A 15,824-nucleotide genomic window follows, 5' to 3' on the forward strand; every position below is an offset into this window, starting at 1 on the left:
TAGTACCATAAGTAAACATGATAATATTCGTTGTATTCTGTTTATTTAATTATTTTTGTTGCAAGGTAATATAATTTTAGACATAATAATTTTCAAATAACATAAAGTAAAGAAGAATAATAACACTAAAAGAAAAATCTGTAATAAAAAGGATACAATGTCGTAGTAATACTTATACTTTATGTTTTCGAATGTTTACGATTCGTGTGACAATGGTATAAAATGATCATAAAAAGTCTAATATATGTTATTAAACAAAAAAAAAACAAATCTAATAAGTAACAAAAAAAAAACGTATGTACCTATTATATTTTTCGACCTATCTTAGGCTTGATTAAAAATTTTAAATATTTTATTTCAAAACAAACACTAATCAGAGTATGCATTATAACAGTTATATTTTCTCGACATTAAACAACATCTGTACTTTAATTTCGTTCATTTTTATCAATTAATTTATTTCTAAATGTTTATTATATATTTCAAAGGACGTAATAACGATTTCTGAAAATAAAAAATAAAAAATAGCAATAATACATTTATTTATATTTACAGGTTTCGTATTGTAAACGATTGTTTCAGTAGTCGATATTATTATTTTTGTAAGTCATTTAAATTGCTTTTTAGTTGATTATTAATTTTTGATAAAATACAATTTCTGAAAATTCTCAGTTTTTTAGTAATATTTATTGTATAATGTTAGTATTTAACTTTGATTTGAAGTGTTATCCGTGAAAGTAATATTACGAAGGTAATATATTTAAACAAATAAATTAAATATCCAACCGTACTTAATATTTTTTTTTTGTCTACTTCATAACATCATACGTTAGTCATTTTTTAAAGTTAATAAAATCTGAAAAAGTTAATATGAAAATTTTAAATATATATTTTCTACATACATGTCATATTATTTAAATTCCTTTGAGTACTAAAAACTTATAAAATACTTAACAGAAAAATATATAAAACAAAATAATATATATTCACGTTTTCGACTTAATATTTGCAATACAATTTAACGAAAAAAAAATGTAAAACTTGTCGTAAAACCTGAATAAACAACATTTATACTAGATCTTTATTAGATAGATTTTAAAATTATTAATGAAACAATGAAGTTTATTTTAAATTTGATTGGGATTTTAATTAATCTAATTTATGGATTAGATAATTAAATATAATTAAATGTTTAAGAATATTTTTATTTTATGTACATAATTATTAGAGCATTTGGAAAAATTGTGCTATGTCTTTAAAATAAAATATAATTGAACAATTAAACTATTATACCTAATGTTTCAATAGTTAAAAAATACTAAACTTAAAAGAAAACTGATAATTCACATTATTAAAAAATGTGAACAGCTTAAGACAGTATTGCTAAAGTCCACATGTCTAAACAAAATACATAATAATTGACTTAACCTTAAAAGAAAAACAGAGATATTTTTACTTAGATAATTAAGTGTTTTGTGCTTTTATATATATTATTTAACACAATTAATACAATATGAACCAAACAAATTTAAATTTTCTACGTACATAATCAATAAATAACCTTAAAATTAGGTTTATTTTAGTTTCTCTCTAAATTAATAAATTAGAGCTTATAATAGGAAGAATTAAAATTAAAATACAATTTTATAATTATTATCAAGTTCCATAATATCTATAAATATTTTCCCATAATAATTGTTTGTAGCCATAAAATATAGATTATATTTTATACCATAAATGGAAACTATCTATTTTCTAGATATAATAGATAAAATCAAACTTAAGTTTAGAATAATATTTCAAATCAAATAATATCAATAGTATTGGTATTTTTCTTAAATATTTTAATTTTTTAAATATTCTAGATTTTAATTTGAGATTTTGAATTAAATCACAAATTTTACTTACTTTAGTTTAATTTATTGAGAAACTATATTACATAAGTTTTTTAATTATACAATATATAACTAAATAAAAGTATAACTATTTTATTTTAGAACTTTTCGTTTGTTTCATAACAATTATTTGTAAATTAAGTGTTGATGTTATTATAGTAAAATATTAGGTTCTTACATAAATTTTTATTAATTCAACAGCTGTGAATATTAAATTAATTTTTATACAGAAAGGAATTTTTATTAACCAAAAAAAAAAATTATATGAAAACAAATTTATGTATGTTCACTTAAGTTCCAAATAAATAATTTGTATAAACAATAAACATTTAAAATAAAATATATTTTAATACTCTTATATTTTAAGCACATATTAACTAAAACAAAAAGTAATTATACTACATTAAATCTGAGTATTACTTTTTAAAATCGTAACAATTGTTTTATAAAATAAATGTTTAAGCACCTCCCCAAGGAATCAAGGACTGCTTGTAATATAAAATTTCTCATCTGTAAATTGCAAATAGTAAAAACTTTTAGTCTGTACTGTTAAAAAAAAAAACACAAACAAGCACATAAATAAATAATACCTCATGGGAAGAATAAATTACGCATAAATGCGGTTTGATATTGATTTTGTAAAATTATGTTTTTATTTCGGTCTAAAGAGTAAAATATTCAAAAACGTTGATAAACCACTGCCAAGATGAAAATATATTATGATGGATTATAAAATGAAGTTTTGATTCGACAATTATTATTGTTGTACTAATTATATAATATATTTTTATATAATATTAACCATACCTTCCTATTATTTAAGTTTATAATTATATAAGAAATATTTTTTTATGTACGAACAATTTGAATATATGGTGTGTATTTTGTTATAGAAGGTTTTAGATATGATAACTGTAGAAGAGGTAGGATTTTTTTTCTTATATTGATTTAGAGGAATTTGTTTCAGGACCAGCAGCGAATAGTCGACACAACGTATAAGGATGGTGGTGACATCTGGTTGCCAATCTCATGGACATCATCAAAAGTTCATTGCATTATTGATACTGTGCTTTTTGGATTGTGGTCAAGGCGACGGTAAAGGTGAGTTTGGTTTCTTTACTCTCTTGCTATAGTTTTATTTGCGAATCGTGTGTTCTGCAACTGCCTTTCCTTCACTCTAAGCACCCACCTGCACCGTCGTCACTAAATTGGTCTGATTTAATAGCACCGTGTTCCATATACGCAATACCTACGTCATATGGCTCCAAATTGCCAAAGTTTCACAATCAAGAAAGTCCTTAATATCCTTACCTATCCCTCTAATTATAATGGGAGCTCTAATGGCACCAGTGCTGATACGGATGACCTAAATTTTAAATTGTAATATGATGGCATGGTGCGTACGATTATTTTAATTGTAATTACGCGTAATCAAATGTTAAAGTTAACATATCAAAAAACTTGGTTAAATATTTCCGGGTACGATGAGTTTTAAACTCGAAAATTTAAAATTTAGCCGCTATAATATCGGTATCACCAATGTTGTGCTGTAGACGGGAGTTAAGGTTTTTTTCAACGGGCTATTATAGTAAAATCTACATTTAGTGGTTATTCTATAAATACTATTTGTAGTAAAATTCAAAATTGATTATGTTTATAAATCATACAATATAATATGTAATTTAATATATATATATACATACATTTGAATGTTTTGGACAACGTTAAACACACAGTTGCTCTTAAGTGACACATATAGAAACTGGGAGTTTCACAAATACAAATGTATACCAACAATGTTGTATTATACGCATTGATAAAATGTATAGGTACACAATATAACGAAATAGTATATGACAGTAAACATTTTAACAACGAAACACGAGTACAATACCAATAGTTATACACCCCATATGCATAATAACGTTTTTATTTATTTTTTATTTTAATACATTGTAATTTTAGAATACCTATTTTATTAACATGACGTTTCCTTCGTGCAATGTTTTATTGTTTTTATTTTTTCAGTGATTTCATATCTATTTTTATAATCCTAATAAAAAACTAATATGTTCTAGTTATATATTATTTTATAAATACCATTTATTTGATAAATAAAGTGACTAAATATATTTTACAGCGGAAATACACACCCATCCAAGTATTATATAAAATACTTATCCTTTTTTATTCCGCAGTATGTAGATATAGATTATTATTATTTTTAATCTTGAATAACTGATATTAATTAATTTTAAAATAAAATTTAAGTAAATTTACATTTAAAATTGTTTTATACAATATAAGACTATAGTTCACTAATAAAATATAATAAATAAACATTATAACATAATAATTAACGATTACTTTTTATCCAGTTTAACTTTTGAGCATTAAAAACTATCGTAGTATATGATTTAATAATAACAGCTTTAAGTTAAATATTTATAAATTTATAATGTATTACAGTATTATAGTATTACAAAACGGAGTAATATATTTTTATATCTAGTTTTATAAATCTTATAAAGGAATTATTGTAAACTGGTATTACAGAAATATGCGCTTTATTGTGTTTTATATGTATCTATGTAGAATTTATTACTTAATTATATATTTACAGAATAAGATAAATCATTGTATGATAACATTTATGTCAATCAAATTTATATTTTAATTAAAAAAATTATCGTGATATTAAATTCAAAATAAATATGAAAATGCATTATTTTTGGCAGAATGTATTGTCCGAGTGGATTTGTAACCTTAAAAAAAAAAAATGCTTTGGTTTAAGTGACAACTTGTTTCATAACGATGTGTGGTTTTAATCAATATTCAATCGGTATTTCGGTCAACTTTTAGAAAATGTATAAATTAAAATTAATTTACCGAATACTATTTTCTTTTTTAACTTTTGTAAAAATGTTAACTATAAAAGTTTTATAGACTATGCATGTATCAATGAATACTATTTCAAGCTGATCCGATTAGTTACGTAAGTAATTTATGAAAACTTCGTAATGACTAAATAATATATTCTGCATATATTACAGTACTAATGATACTAGTAAAATCATTATAGGTACATACAATTATGTACTCGAAAAATATTTAAGAACCGTCGTGGAAATCGGTGTAATATTTTAAATGATTTTCGACCGATTCCCGTACGAAATAGTCCCGATAACAAAGTACTTAAATTTGGGAACCAATCGATTATAACCCATAAAAATACAACGATCGAGAAAATAAAAATAGACAATGCTGTCGAGCGTATACGAAGTGAGATGTGATATTCACAGTCTTAAATAGAAACGAAACGACAGCAATAATTTTAATAAAGTGTTAAGTGTCGGCTATATTTTTCCGAAGAAAATAAAAAAAATTAAAACTACGCTATTAGAAGTGGAAAACAGTTTAACAGTAACAGCGTGTTTGGGTGTCTACCTCGGTCTTGCGCCTCATATAACTAACAGTTAGCGTCCATTCGTTAAAACCACCCCGTGTACGCCGAGTGGCCGGTCGGCGGGCCGGTGTGCGGTGGGGGGGTGGGTACAAGTTTTGATTTCCCACAGGTGTAATAGTTGTGAAAGAGGTCGGATGCGGTAGGTCGGCGGCGGGTGCGGTGTGCAGTGTGCGGCGGCGTGTCGTATAGTTAGGAAATAAAGGGGAAACTATTTTTACCGACAACCGTTATAATAATAGTAATAGTAATAGTAATCGTAATCGTAATAATAATAATAATAATATAACAGTACTGAGGAGAGCGATTAGTGTTTGGAAATCGTAAAAGTGTATATAATATAACGGCGGCGAATGGTCGGCGGCAAACGGGGAGGGTCGCAGCAGGTCTGTTCCCGATGACAGCGGCCGCTATGAATCTATCCGGTAGTATTGCGGAATCGGCGCGCTGGTCGAATGTACGTGTATACGCCGCGGTAAAGCGAGCTCGGGCGGCGGAGGGCGCGCGAGGTGTGACGATGTCGGTCGGACTGCGGTGCGGTAAACGAGAAGCTTTTTGTGCGGGCGGTACTATTATTATATACGTCATACACACAATACTTTTGACAATGATGGAAGAGGTGCGCTCGAACATAAATGTTTGGCGTTCGCTGTTGTTGCCGTTGTTGCAGATCGGAATAATTCACGAATATTTGTCCATCAAATCCGCTTTTATAGTCAGCTTTTCGCCAAGTCCACCACCGCGACCAGCGCCTCCGAACGCCGAGCCCACCCCACCCCTCGCCCCCGCCGCCGCCGCTTCCCCCCCGATTAATAATACGCTTTTCGTTTTCCAGCATAACACTGCGACTACAACTGCGCGCGGGTGTTCGCCGCGTGGAAATAAAAATTGCAATTGTTATTGAACCGTCGTCATCGGTGTTACGAGAACCCGCAGCCCGTCCGTTTTAAACCGCGCGCGCGCCACCGTATACGGTTTATTTGATCGAAATGATAATTATTAACCCGTTTAACGGGCGCTGCGCGTCGTGTACTTCTGCGGTGAAGGGAAATCATAAACAACGATGCACGCGGATCCGTGATGATGTACGAAAAAAATGAAAAAAAAAATTGTATATTCGTTATTTCGATAGTGACGTGAACGATTAACGCACGAATTTAAAACGGTTAGGAGACGAGTACCTGTTTTTAAACATTACAAAACCGATTTAAGGCAAATGCACCAATTATAAAGGTTATTCAATAATGTTATTGTCGATCAGAAAATAATTAACTGAGTTATTTAATTTACCGGTAAACAATTTGTGCAACGATTTTAGAGTGAGTAATTGAATTCATTGAAAATATGCAAAGTTTGCAAATAATTTAACTTATTTAATTAATTGATAAAAAAAATAGTCGGAAATATTTTACACGTCAGGTGATGGTTTATATTATTCCACATTATAATATTATATTACGCTCAAGTTGATAAACAACAATAGAATTTATATTTTGTACTGGTCATTTTATATTATAATTACATTGTAAAAATTCAACACAACGTTGTATTATAATATAATATTCTATATTCATATACAATAATAATCATAATTAAAAAATATATCGTAACGTACTACCGTTTAATTGTTTTAATATTTATAAATCTATATTCTGAATTAATATGAAACCCACACTGTTACAATAGTCGATTCGTTCGTGATAAATTATATTTCGACGTACCTATCTGTATAAAATACTCAATATTATTATTATTATATTATATAACTTGCACGTCATATCATATAACTAATATTATATTTGTTTTGTTTATTGTAACGTATCTACAGTTGTATATTTTATATATTATAGTTTTATGAACAATTTTTAAGATCTAAATAAATGCATTATACTTTTGCTCGATACTTAGGGAATGTGTAGAATTTTTTTTAAAACAAGCATACAATTTAAAATATCATTGTACGTTTATAAAAGTTTATTTTTACAAAATTAAAAAAATATCTTGTTAAATACTTTTTAAACTGTAATTTAATATTTGAAATATATCGTTGTCTGTATACTATAAAAATACATTTTATGATTTATTAAACAATTAATAATTATTTCCAAGATAATTGATGTATCCATGAGGGATAATTGACTCACAATATACAGTTGATTATTATTTTTCTATTTCTACTGATGTAGAACACATTTAAATAGAGCCACAATCGATTTATTGTACGAGTATGTATGTTTTATTTAGTTTGATGTTCTGGTCGAATACTTTCATAGTTGATTTATTAAATGTCATCTTAGTCTATCAGTGTATGAGTCATCGATCGTGTGATCGGTCCATATATTATTCTGTTTCAGAAAGCACTGGTTCTTCCGGTGCACATGTCATATTATATGAGATAAATTCATCTGGTTCCGGTTCCGGAAATATGAATGCCGGTTGATTCACGGGAAGAGTTTAGAATGATATCTTTAACATCCATAGCTGTAGGGCTCTATATCTCTGTTCTAGATAGCTGTTAAAGCCTTTACCATAATGAAAAATCGTTTCTAAAAAAAACGAGAAAACCGTACTCCATATAATAATAATACGCGTCATTTTTTTTAAAACTGTTTATACAAATATTAGTGACAGTTAAAACCAAAATACTATCACAAGAATCTAGTATAGAATTGACCCTTAGTTCTAGCTCAGTACATTTTTGATAAAAATTTTTTTTAAAAACTTAATATATTTTTTTTCAGTCTTCGCCATAATTTATTCCTAAATTTTGATTATTTGTGTTACCGAGTACTGTTTTAACTTAACAGAATTGTTAGTGCGTGTTTCAATATGAAAATAAAAACGACGCATATCTAATAGAGATGAACACGTTACTGGGAATGGAATGGGGATCAAAGTTTTATTGACCTCACCCCAAAATCCAAATAACATCTACTGTTCACTACCCGGCTCAGTATATTAATTATGCATTTTCACGTAACACCCGGAATTAGTTACAGAAACACATAAAATGATAAGTAAACATTGATGTCAAAATAGCGTGATGTAAGTGTATTTTGAGAGATTGCGTTATACGACTTATGTTGGCATTTTGGAGCATCGCATTTTAGCGGTACACATTCCCCCCACCACACGCCATATATTAGTATAATGTTATTTAGCAGCACGTTACACGAGTTTAATAACATAGCAATACAATTTTATAAAAATAAATATACTAATAAGATAAAATAACAAGCATGATATTCTAAATGTTACGGCGACGGATTTCATCATATATAACATTAACGATGTGTTTTTATTATCTTTAACATGATTATTATTTATACCATGTTTATTCTTTGGTTCTGAGGTAAAAGGTTAGGAGGTTACACTATTATACCTTGTCACCGGGCACTAACCGAATTAGCTGCAGAATAACTGTATTTTAATCACTGTAGCGTATCATCGCCCCGGTGGTGCATTTTATTTCCATTGCTAATACACTATTGAACTTTAAAAGGATCATTAAACGTGGTTCACTGATGGTAATTATCCCCTTGGATTCGTTTAAACAAATGTTGTGTGGCAACGTCCCCGGCGGTGGCGTTATTTATTGTAATCGAACTTGGCAACGACCTACGGCCGGCAGGCGCGTCAGTGAACAAGCGCCGATCGACTTTGAAACAAACAAACAGATAAAAAAAAAATAAAAAAAAATAGTACTACCAATAATATAATACTCTCCTAACCTATTCTCTTTATGGTCGAATTCGATTATAAAAAAACCACACTGAATTTTCGATTATTTCGAATTTTCGAACCTCTACCAATTGTAAAAACAGTATGAGTCGTTGTACGATTATTGCGAGGTTCGTACGATTTAATTATTATTCGTCGTAGTGACGGTAATACGAGTACGACGGATGTTGTATTATAATATTAACATCATATAAGGTGTTCTACGTAAATTAAATAATTAATGTAGCGGACCGAAGCAGCAACCCCACGGCCACTTTAGATTAGTACAAATACTCGGGGGACATATTTTGTATAGATATTAATATTATAACAGACTACGGACGAGTTGTTACAAAAGGTACGATATAATTTCATTATTATTAAAACTATGACAGTAAAAATATACTTATTTTTTAAACGTTTATACCTCTTGAGATTATTTTAACATATTATATAATATATAATATGTATATGATATTATCCAGTCCAATACAATTAAGTACTGCTGGATACGATGAACAAAAATTAAATAAATGCAAACTCCTTTTATTTTAGCATAAATTGCACTTAATAATAATTTTTAATTTAAAATAATGCATTTGGCCTTTTTTATTATTATAATATAAATAAATAATATTATATAATATATATATTATTTATACATAGCTTTTGGATATGTAGATGTCTGTTTAATTTTATTGAAGCAGGAACTTATTATAAGGATTTTTTTTAAGGTTTAATTTTGTATTAATTCAAGCTATTTAACAAATTATATTGTATAAGGTATAACTGATTTATTTAAACCAATATTCATTATGTGATCTGACTTATGTAAATTGATTTATGCCTAAAATTAATTTTGAAACTTAGGCTTGCTGCATAAATACGCTTATCAGCTATTGACCGTTTGTGTTTGCACAATTTAGTGTGTTGGCAATTTATTTGCGGTCATACAAAATAATACTTGTCAACTTGTGGTTCTTAAACTTTGTAATGGACATCCGAAGCTATTAAAATATTTGTTGGTGAATGTTCTAATTTTTTTTTTTTTTTCGTTACATATTTGTATTTAAGATGCTGGCCAAAGTCGTAATTTTAAAAATTAATCTAAAATTATATTTTTTTTAAAGTTGCATAATCATACAACAGTTGATCTGTATTTTATATCGTTAGTAACAGTGCCTTTATAGGCCTAGTGTATGAAGTTACCCAAGCGTTAGTAAAACTTTAAACAAAAATGATTTATTAGTCGTTATATTATTTCCTTTTTGTTTGGTTTTTAACCTAAAAGTATGAATTATCGCATATACCTATATAGTTTATCTTAATAATTATTTAATACATCCTTACGATTATGGATTTCTTCAACTGCAACCAAAAAAGCTTTGATAAAGTACTAACTAATTTTTTGTGTTATGTATTTTTAGAATTTCGATTACAGCCAAGTACTTTCTGATATTATACCATTCCATGTGATAAGACACAATATTATACTTCATGGAAGTATGATTTTAACTAATTTTATCACGATCAGTAAAATTCTGAAACAGGAAAATCATGAGTGAATCGAGAGTATTTAGCCCGATTCTCTTGTATATGTCCAATGTCCATATGATAAAATATGGTGTAAAAACATAAACGATTACATCTGAATCCGTCTTTTATCGGCCGTGTGTATCTTCCTAGCCATAATATACCCCAACCACAGCTACTCGTTTTGGACAATTATTATTATTAAACTTTCCGATCTCAAGCACCGTAAACCTTTTTTGTCAACACTGTCACTGTCACTGCGGTTTATTCGCAAGGCAGCGGTGGAATGTGGGACACGATTTTCGATTTCGAGTATGGGTAATACCACTTCAACGGCGCTTTATCCATTGCACCACCAATACAATATTATAAACCAATAATACGACAGACAAGTAGTATTATTATTATTATTGGCTTTTGGAGGACCTGTGCGAATGTAATATAATAATGATAATAATAATAATAATAATAATAATAATAATAAAATAATATAACCCGTATGAATTTAAACCAATCCAACGTGGCGTCATAAATGTCAAACGTCCATTGTCCGACCGTCATACTATTATTAGTTATTACTGTATAGGCTTGATATCAAAAGCGTTTTTAATCATTTCACATCATGTTTGAAATCGTTCTGGACACATCAGCAAATCCCTCAGATTTTGGGACGTATTTCATTCCGTAGCGCGCTCGGAACGGCACGGCGTCACTGAATCGTGTTTATGCCCGGACAAATTGCTATTGTATACCTGCGGACGTATGATTATATAGCCGATCTCAGATGCATTTTTAATATTTCCAAAATATACATTTGATAAAAAAAAAAAAAACAGTTGTACGGTAGATTATAATCATATCCGTTACATCGATCATAATTTAATATCATCGTCGCCATGAGTTTGTTGTACAGTTTTTCATATTGAAAACTTTTTTGGTTGTAAAACTACTTGGTAATTTTTAAACAAATACAAATATTGCCTATAATCAATCATTATATATCATTAAACTATAATTACTTTATTGGTTTGAATTAAAAATGATAATATACCCAACGACTGCTCTATAGTTAATGAGTGCTAAGATGAAATTAATACCTGTAAGGATCATTATATTGACAGAGAAAGTTATTTAATTTATACAGTAATCATGGAAAACAATAAGTGTCATGATAAAAAATACTGTCAGTTGAAATAAATACGCATAACCATAGCAATTATTGTCTTTTGAATAATTCATTTATTCTACTAATTATTATTATGCGATATAATTACCTACTTAGTTATTAATAATTATATTTTTATGTCATTAAACAGCGTATTTCTTATGTAATTCACCTACATCAATAAGTAAAATATAAATGGAATTATTGAGAAATTCAATTTTACTAAAACATTTTTAATATTAATCGGAGAACTAAATTATAATTTGTTTAATGTTACAAAACAACAATTTATGAAACTTATTATTGAAAGAAAAACATTATATAAAACATGTACACTGATGATTAATTCCATGAAAATATATCTTAGAAAAAGTTATTTTGTATTGTTCATTGAATGTCAAATATTCAGCTTGAAACGCAATAAAATTTTATAATTTATTGAACACGAGTTAATTAATGATAATAAAAGTTAGATGATAATCGATAGTAGCTATTCAGAACAAAACATTGATGTTACACCAATTATTATTGACATAATAATAAGTTATAACAATATATATATATATATATAATAATTAAACAATAATAATATGTATATAAGAGTAAACACTGAAAAGAATATTTTTTTACAGCGTTATTCTATAGTAATAAATAATATTAAATTGGACGAATACGTCAATTTTATTTGATGAACGAGTGTTTTGGTTTATAATACAAATGGAAATTATACTTCGAAAAAAAAATATATTACTCTAGTAAAATATTAAGACCCTTCGTATCAAATGGCAAACATACCCCCAGGGATAGTGTGTTTCGCCAAGTGGAAACCATAATATGAGACTGAGATTCTCACGGTCTTGGAGAATGTGCAAAAAAAAATAGAATAAGTGATGCCCGTAATCAAGAAAAAACCAAATGCTAAGACCGACGGCTATATTTACTGGCTTGGGAGATAATAAATAAGAACATCGGAGAACAAGGGAATTGAATACCGGAAAGAAACCCTGAAATACTGATATTGAACTCTCCTCGATGTTTTGATAGTAAGATTTTGAGATATCAAAAAAACTATATAAATTAAAATATACAGCGGAACTTGCTGCTGTTATTAAAAGTTCAAACAGTTGAATTAATTTAAAAACAAAAATACTTTGTTCCATTTAATTATTTAGTTACTTATTATTATTTTTTGTAACATAAATGCTACTTTTTAATAATACTACTATTAAAATGGAGGCAGTAAAACATAATTGATATTGAAATTTACGGTGAGTTCTTAATTTATAATATTTCAGAAGTTAATTTTCTCTGCATTAATGATATTTATGTGAAGAGAAATGTTTATTTTTAAATAACTATTATAAATTTTAAAAAAAACCGTGTCGTAGGTGTTCGCTGTGGATGTACGGTTAGTAGATGTACCTTGTTATTTGAGTATATGTTACTGTGATAATGTCTTTAACTTGATTACATAATATAATCTTTTTTTTTATGTATATAATTTTCGATTACTTGTAAAGATGATACCACTCTTAATTTCAACATCCCAAATAACTAACTAAATACAATTTGCTACCAAAAATCTCGTACAAAGTTTATAATTATTGAAATCGTATTTAGATACAAAAATAAATTTAAAAAAACACACATCAGTGGAAATCAATAATTCTTCAGTTCATTCAAAATCAAATTTCAATACAAAAATATAATTCATACAAATAGCTATTTTCAAAAAAAAAAAAATAAAAATTGTATATTATTGTTATTACGAGTTTTTAAATTCATAAGCTAAAATTATTGTGTATAAAATATTGATTTTAAATAGAAAATATTTATTTTTTTTTATCAATAAAAATGCTACAGTTAGTAGTAGATTGATTATTTTTATTTCTTATTAGTAAATTTTTTTATAATAATACAATTTATTTTGTAAAATGTAAAGCTATTTTATCAATATATTCGAGAACTAAACTCAAAAATTTTGAATTTCTTATAAACATTTTAAAATTTTATTTTAAACATTTATATACCTCATAAAGAATCATTTTATTTTAATTAAACAATTAATATGTAATAAAAAATATATGGCTATTCGTCAGTTATAAATTAATTATTTCTACCATCTATTAAAGTAATATATTCTTATTATTTTATGTTCAAGATTTTAAGTATAAATATTTTCATTTAATTTATTTCACGGGTTTCATTATATTTTGTATTTATTAATTTTTTTTCCAAGGGTTAGATTTGGTTTTTGGTCATAATTTACGATTTATATTTATGTAATTAATTAAGTTAAATAGTTTCTTTCTTATCATTTTTTCAACAAGACGTTATAAGTATAAATGTATTTAATATTTGTAACCAAGAAAAACTAGAGGAAATCAAATTAAGATAACTTTATAGTTTTCAGATAATAATTCAATATATTGTCTACCTTTAATGTTACATATCATAAGGCCTTTTTTAATTAGTCTAGTTCTTGAAATTAGTTAAAATTTATTTTTATTTTTAAATTATGATACAAAAGTAAACCTTAAGTATATTAAACAAAATACGTAAACTTTTTTTTCAAGTTTAATGGATTAGGTATATGTGCATATAATATGATTACACAGTTGGTTCGCAGTATTTTAGGTTTTAAGCGGAATGAGACCATTGGTCCCATTGAAAAATTCAAGTGAATGAAAAACATAAGTGTTATGACAGTTTGAAGAGTATTTTTTTTATTACATATTTTATATAATGTGTATCGATATTTTATTAAAATGTTTATTTATAGTACAATTTATTGTTGAAACTAAAGCCAGCAGAAGTAAAAATATGTTCATATATTTTTATTAAAAAATGTAACAAAAGCACATAGTTCTAATAAAAGATTTAAAATAAGTCAACAAGAAATGTTAGAATTCGAAACAGTTCAATCCATAACTATAATTAAATTATTATTCATGATATTGATTTTTAGTATTATAAATTGTCGTAGTCATTAAAAAAAAAAAATATTTATATGTATATGTATTTTGGAAAAATACATTTAACCTCATATAAACCTATAAGAATTTATCTTAACTCTAATGTTTTCAGCCTTGATATAAACTCTAAATAATTAAAAGCTCATAAATATATTTTTTGTATAAAAAAAATCTAATCGAAGATTATTTTTGTATTTTTATTTTTATAATATTAATTAGGCATATTATATTGTGTATTATGTATTATTTTAAATTATTGAAAATTGTGTATATTTTATGAATTAAATAGAATATAGAAAAAACCCGTTTGAAAATATTACAATGGTTTTTAAAAATGGAATAACTATTTACTCAAAATATTTAAGAATAAAATAAACATAAAATTTTAATGGATAATTAAAAACAAAAATACATATCGTATAATAATTTTCTATAATGGACAATTTTATTAATGTGTACTTTATATAAAACAATTAAAAACAAACACAACAAATAGTATATATTATGTAACATTACTAACACATTAAGAATAAAATATGATTCTTTAATTTGAAATATCAATTCAACCAGCGCCAAGTAAAATTATAATGATCGTTAAAAATATACATAATCAACTACAAAAATTAATTTGATATTGTTATAAATTATCCAAGCAACTTTACGATTATTTAAAATGACTTGAACATTAATTTAACGTTACATTAAAAAAAAAAAAAAAAAACAATAATTTCGTATGACAGGTTTAATTAAATGCAATACAATCTAATGTAAATTCCCTAGTTTTCTATCAATTATGATAATTTTAAATTTTAAATTAATAAAACTCAGAAATTCAAAAATGTATAATAAACGACTACTTTTTCAAAAAAAAAAAAATTCTGGTCATGACTTAAAATAATATTTATGTGATATGTTATTACATTACATAATACAATTTAAGTTTTTACATCTATTAATTTTTAAATGTGTTACAAGATGCATTTTAATCGAACTTAATAATTTAATTTCAAATGCGTAGTTGATATACCTAATTATCAGAGTTTAAAGTTTAGTCAAGTGGAATTTAGTGGCGC

General features: G+C 26.5%; 1 protein-coding gene across 7 annotated transcripts in view; it reads left to right on the top strand.

Moving 5' to 3' along the window:
• Window positions 1–15,824, top strand: part of LOC132917409 (junctional adhesion molecule A-like) — a 285,049-nt gene that overhangs the window by 210,302 nt on the left and 58,923 nt on the right. For all 7 annotated transcript variants that reach the window (XM_060978136.1, XM_060978133.1, XM_060978135.1 and 4 more), the window contains one exon: window positions 2,863–2,996. In XM_060978136.1, the coding sequence (XP_060834119.1) occupies window positions 2,897–2,996 (100 nt within the window). In that variant the 5' untranslated portion in view covers window positions 2,863–2,896. The remainder of the gene's footprint in view (window positions 1–2,862; window positions 2,997–15,824) is intronic.

The sequence above is a fragment of the Rhopalosiphum padi genome, chromosome 1 (genome assembly GCF_020882245.1).
Source record: "Rhopalosiphum padi isolate XX-2018 chromosome 1, ASM2088224v1, whole genome shotgun sequence".
Classification (NCBI taxonomy): Eukaryota; Metazoa; Arthropoda; class Insecta; order Hemiptera; family Aphididae; genus Rhopalosiphum; species Rhopalosiphum padi.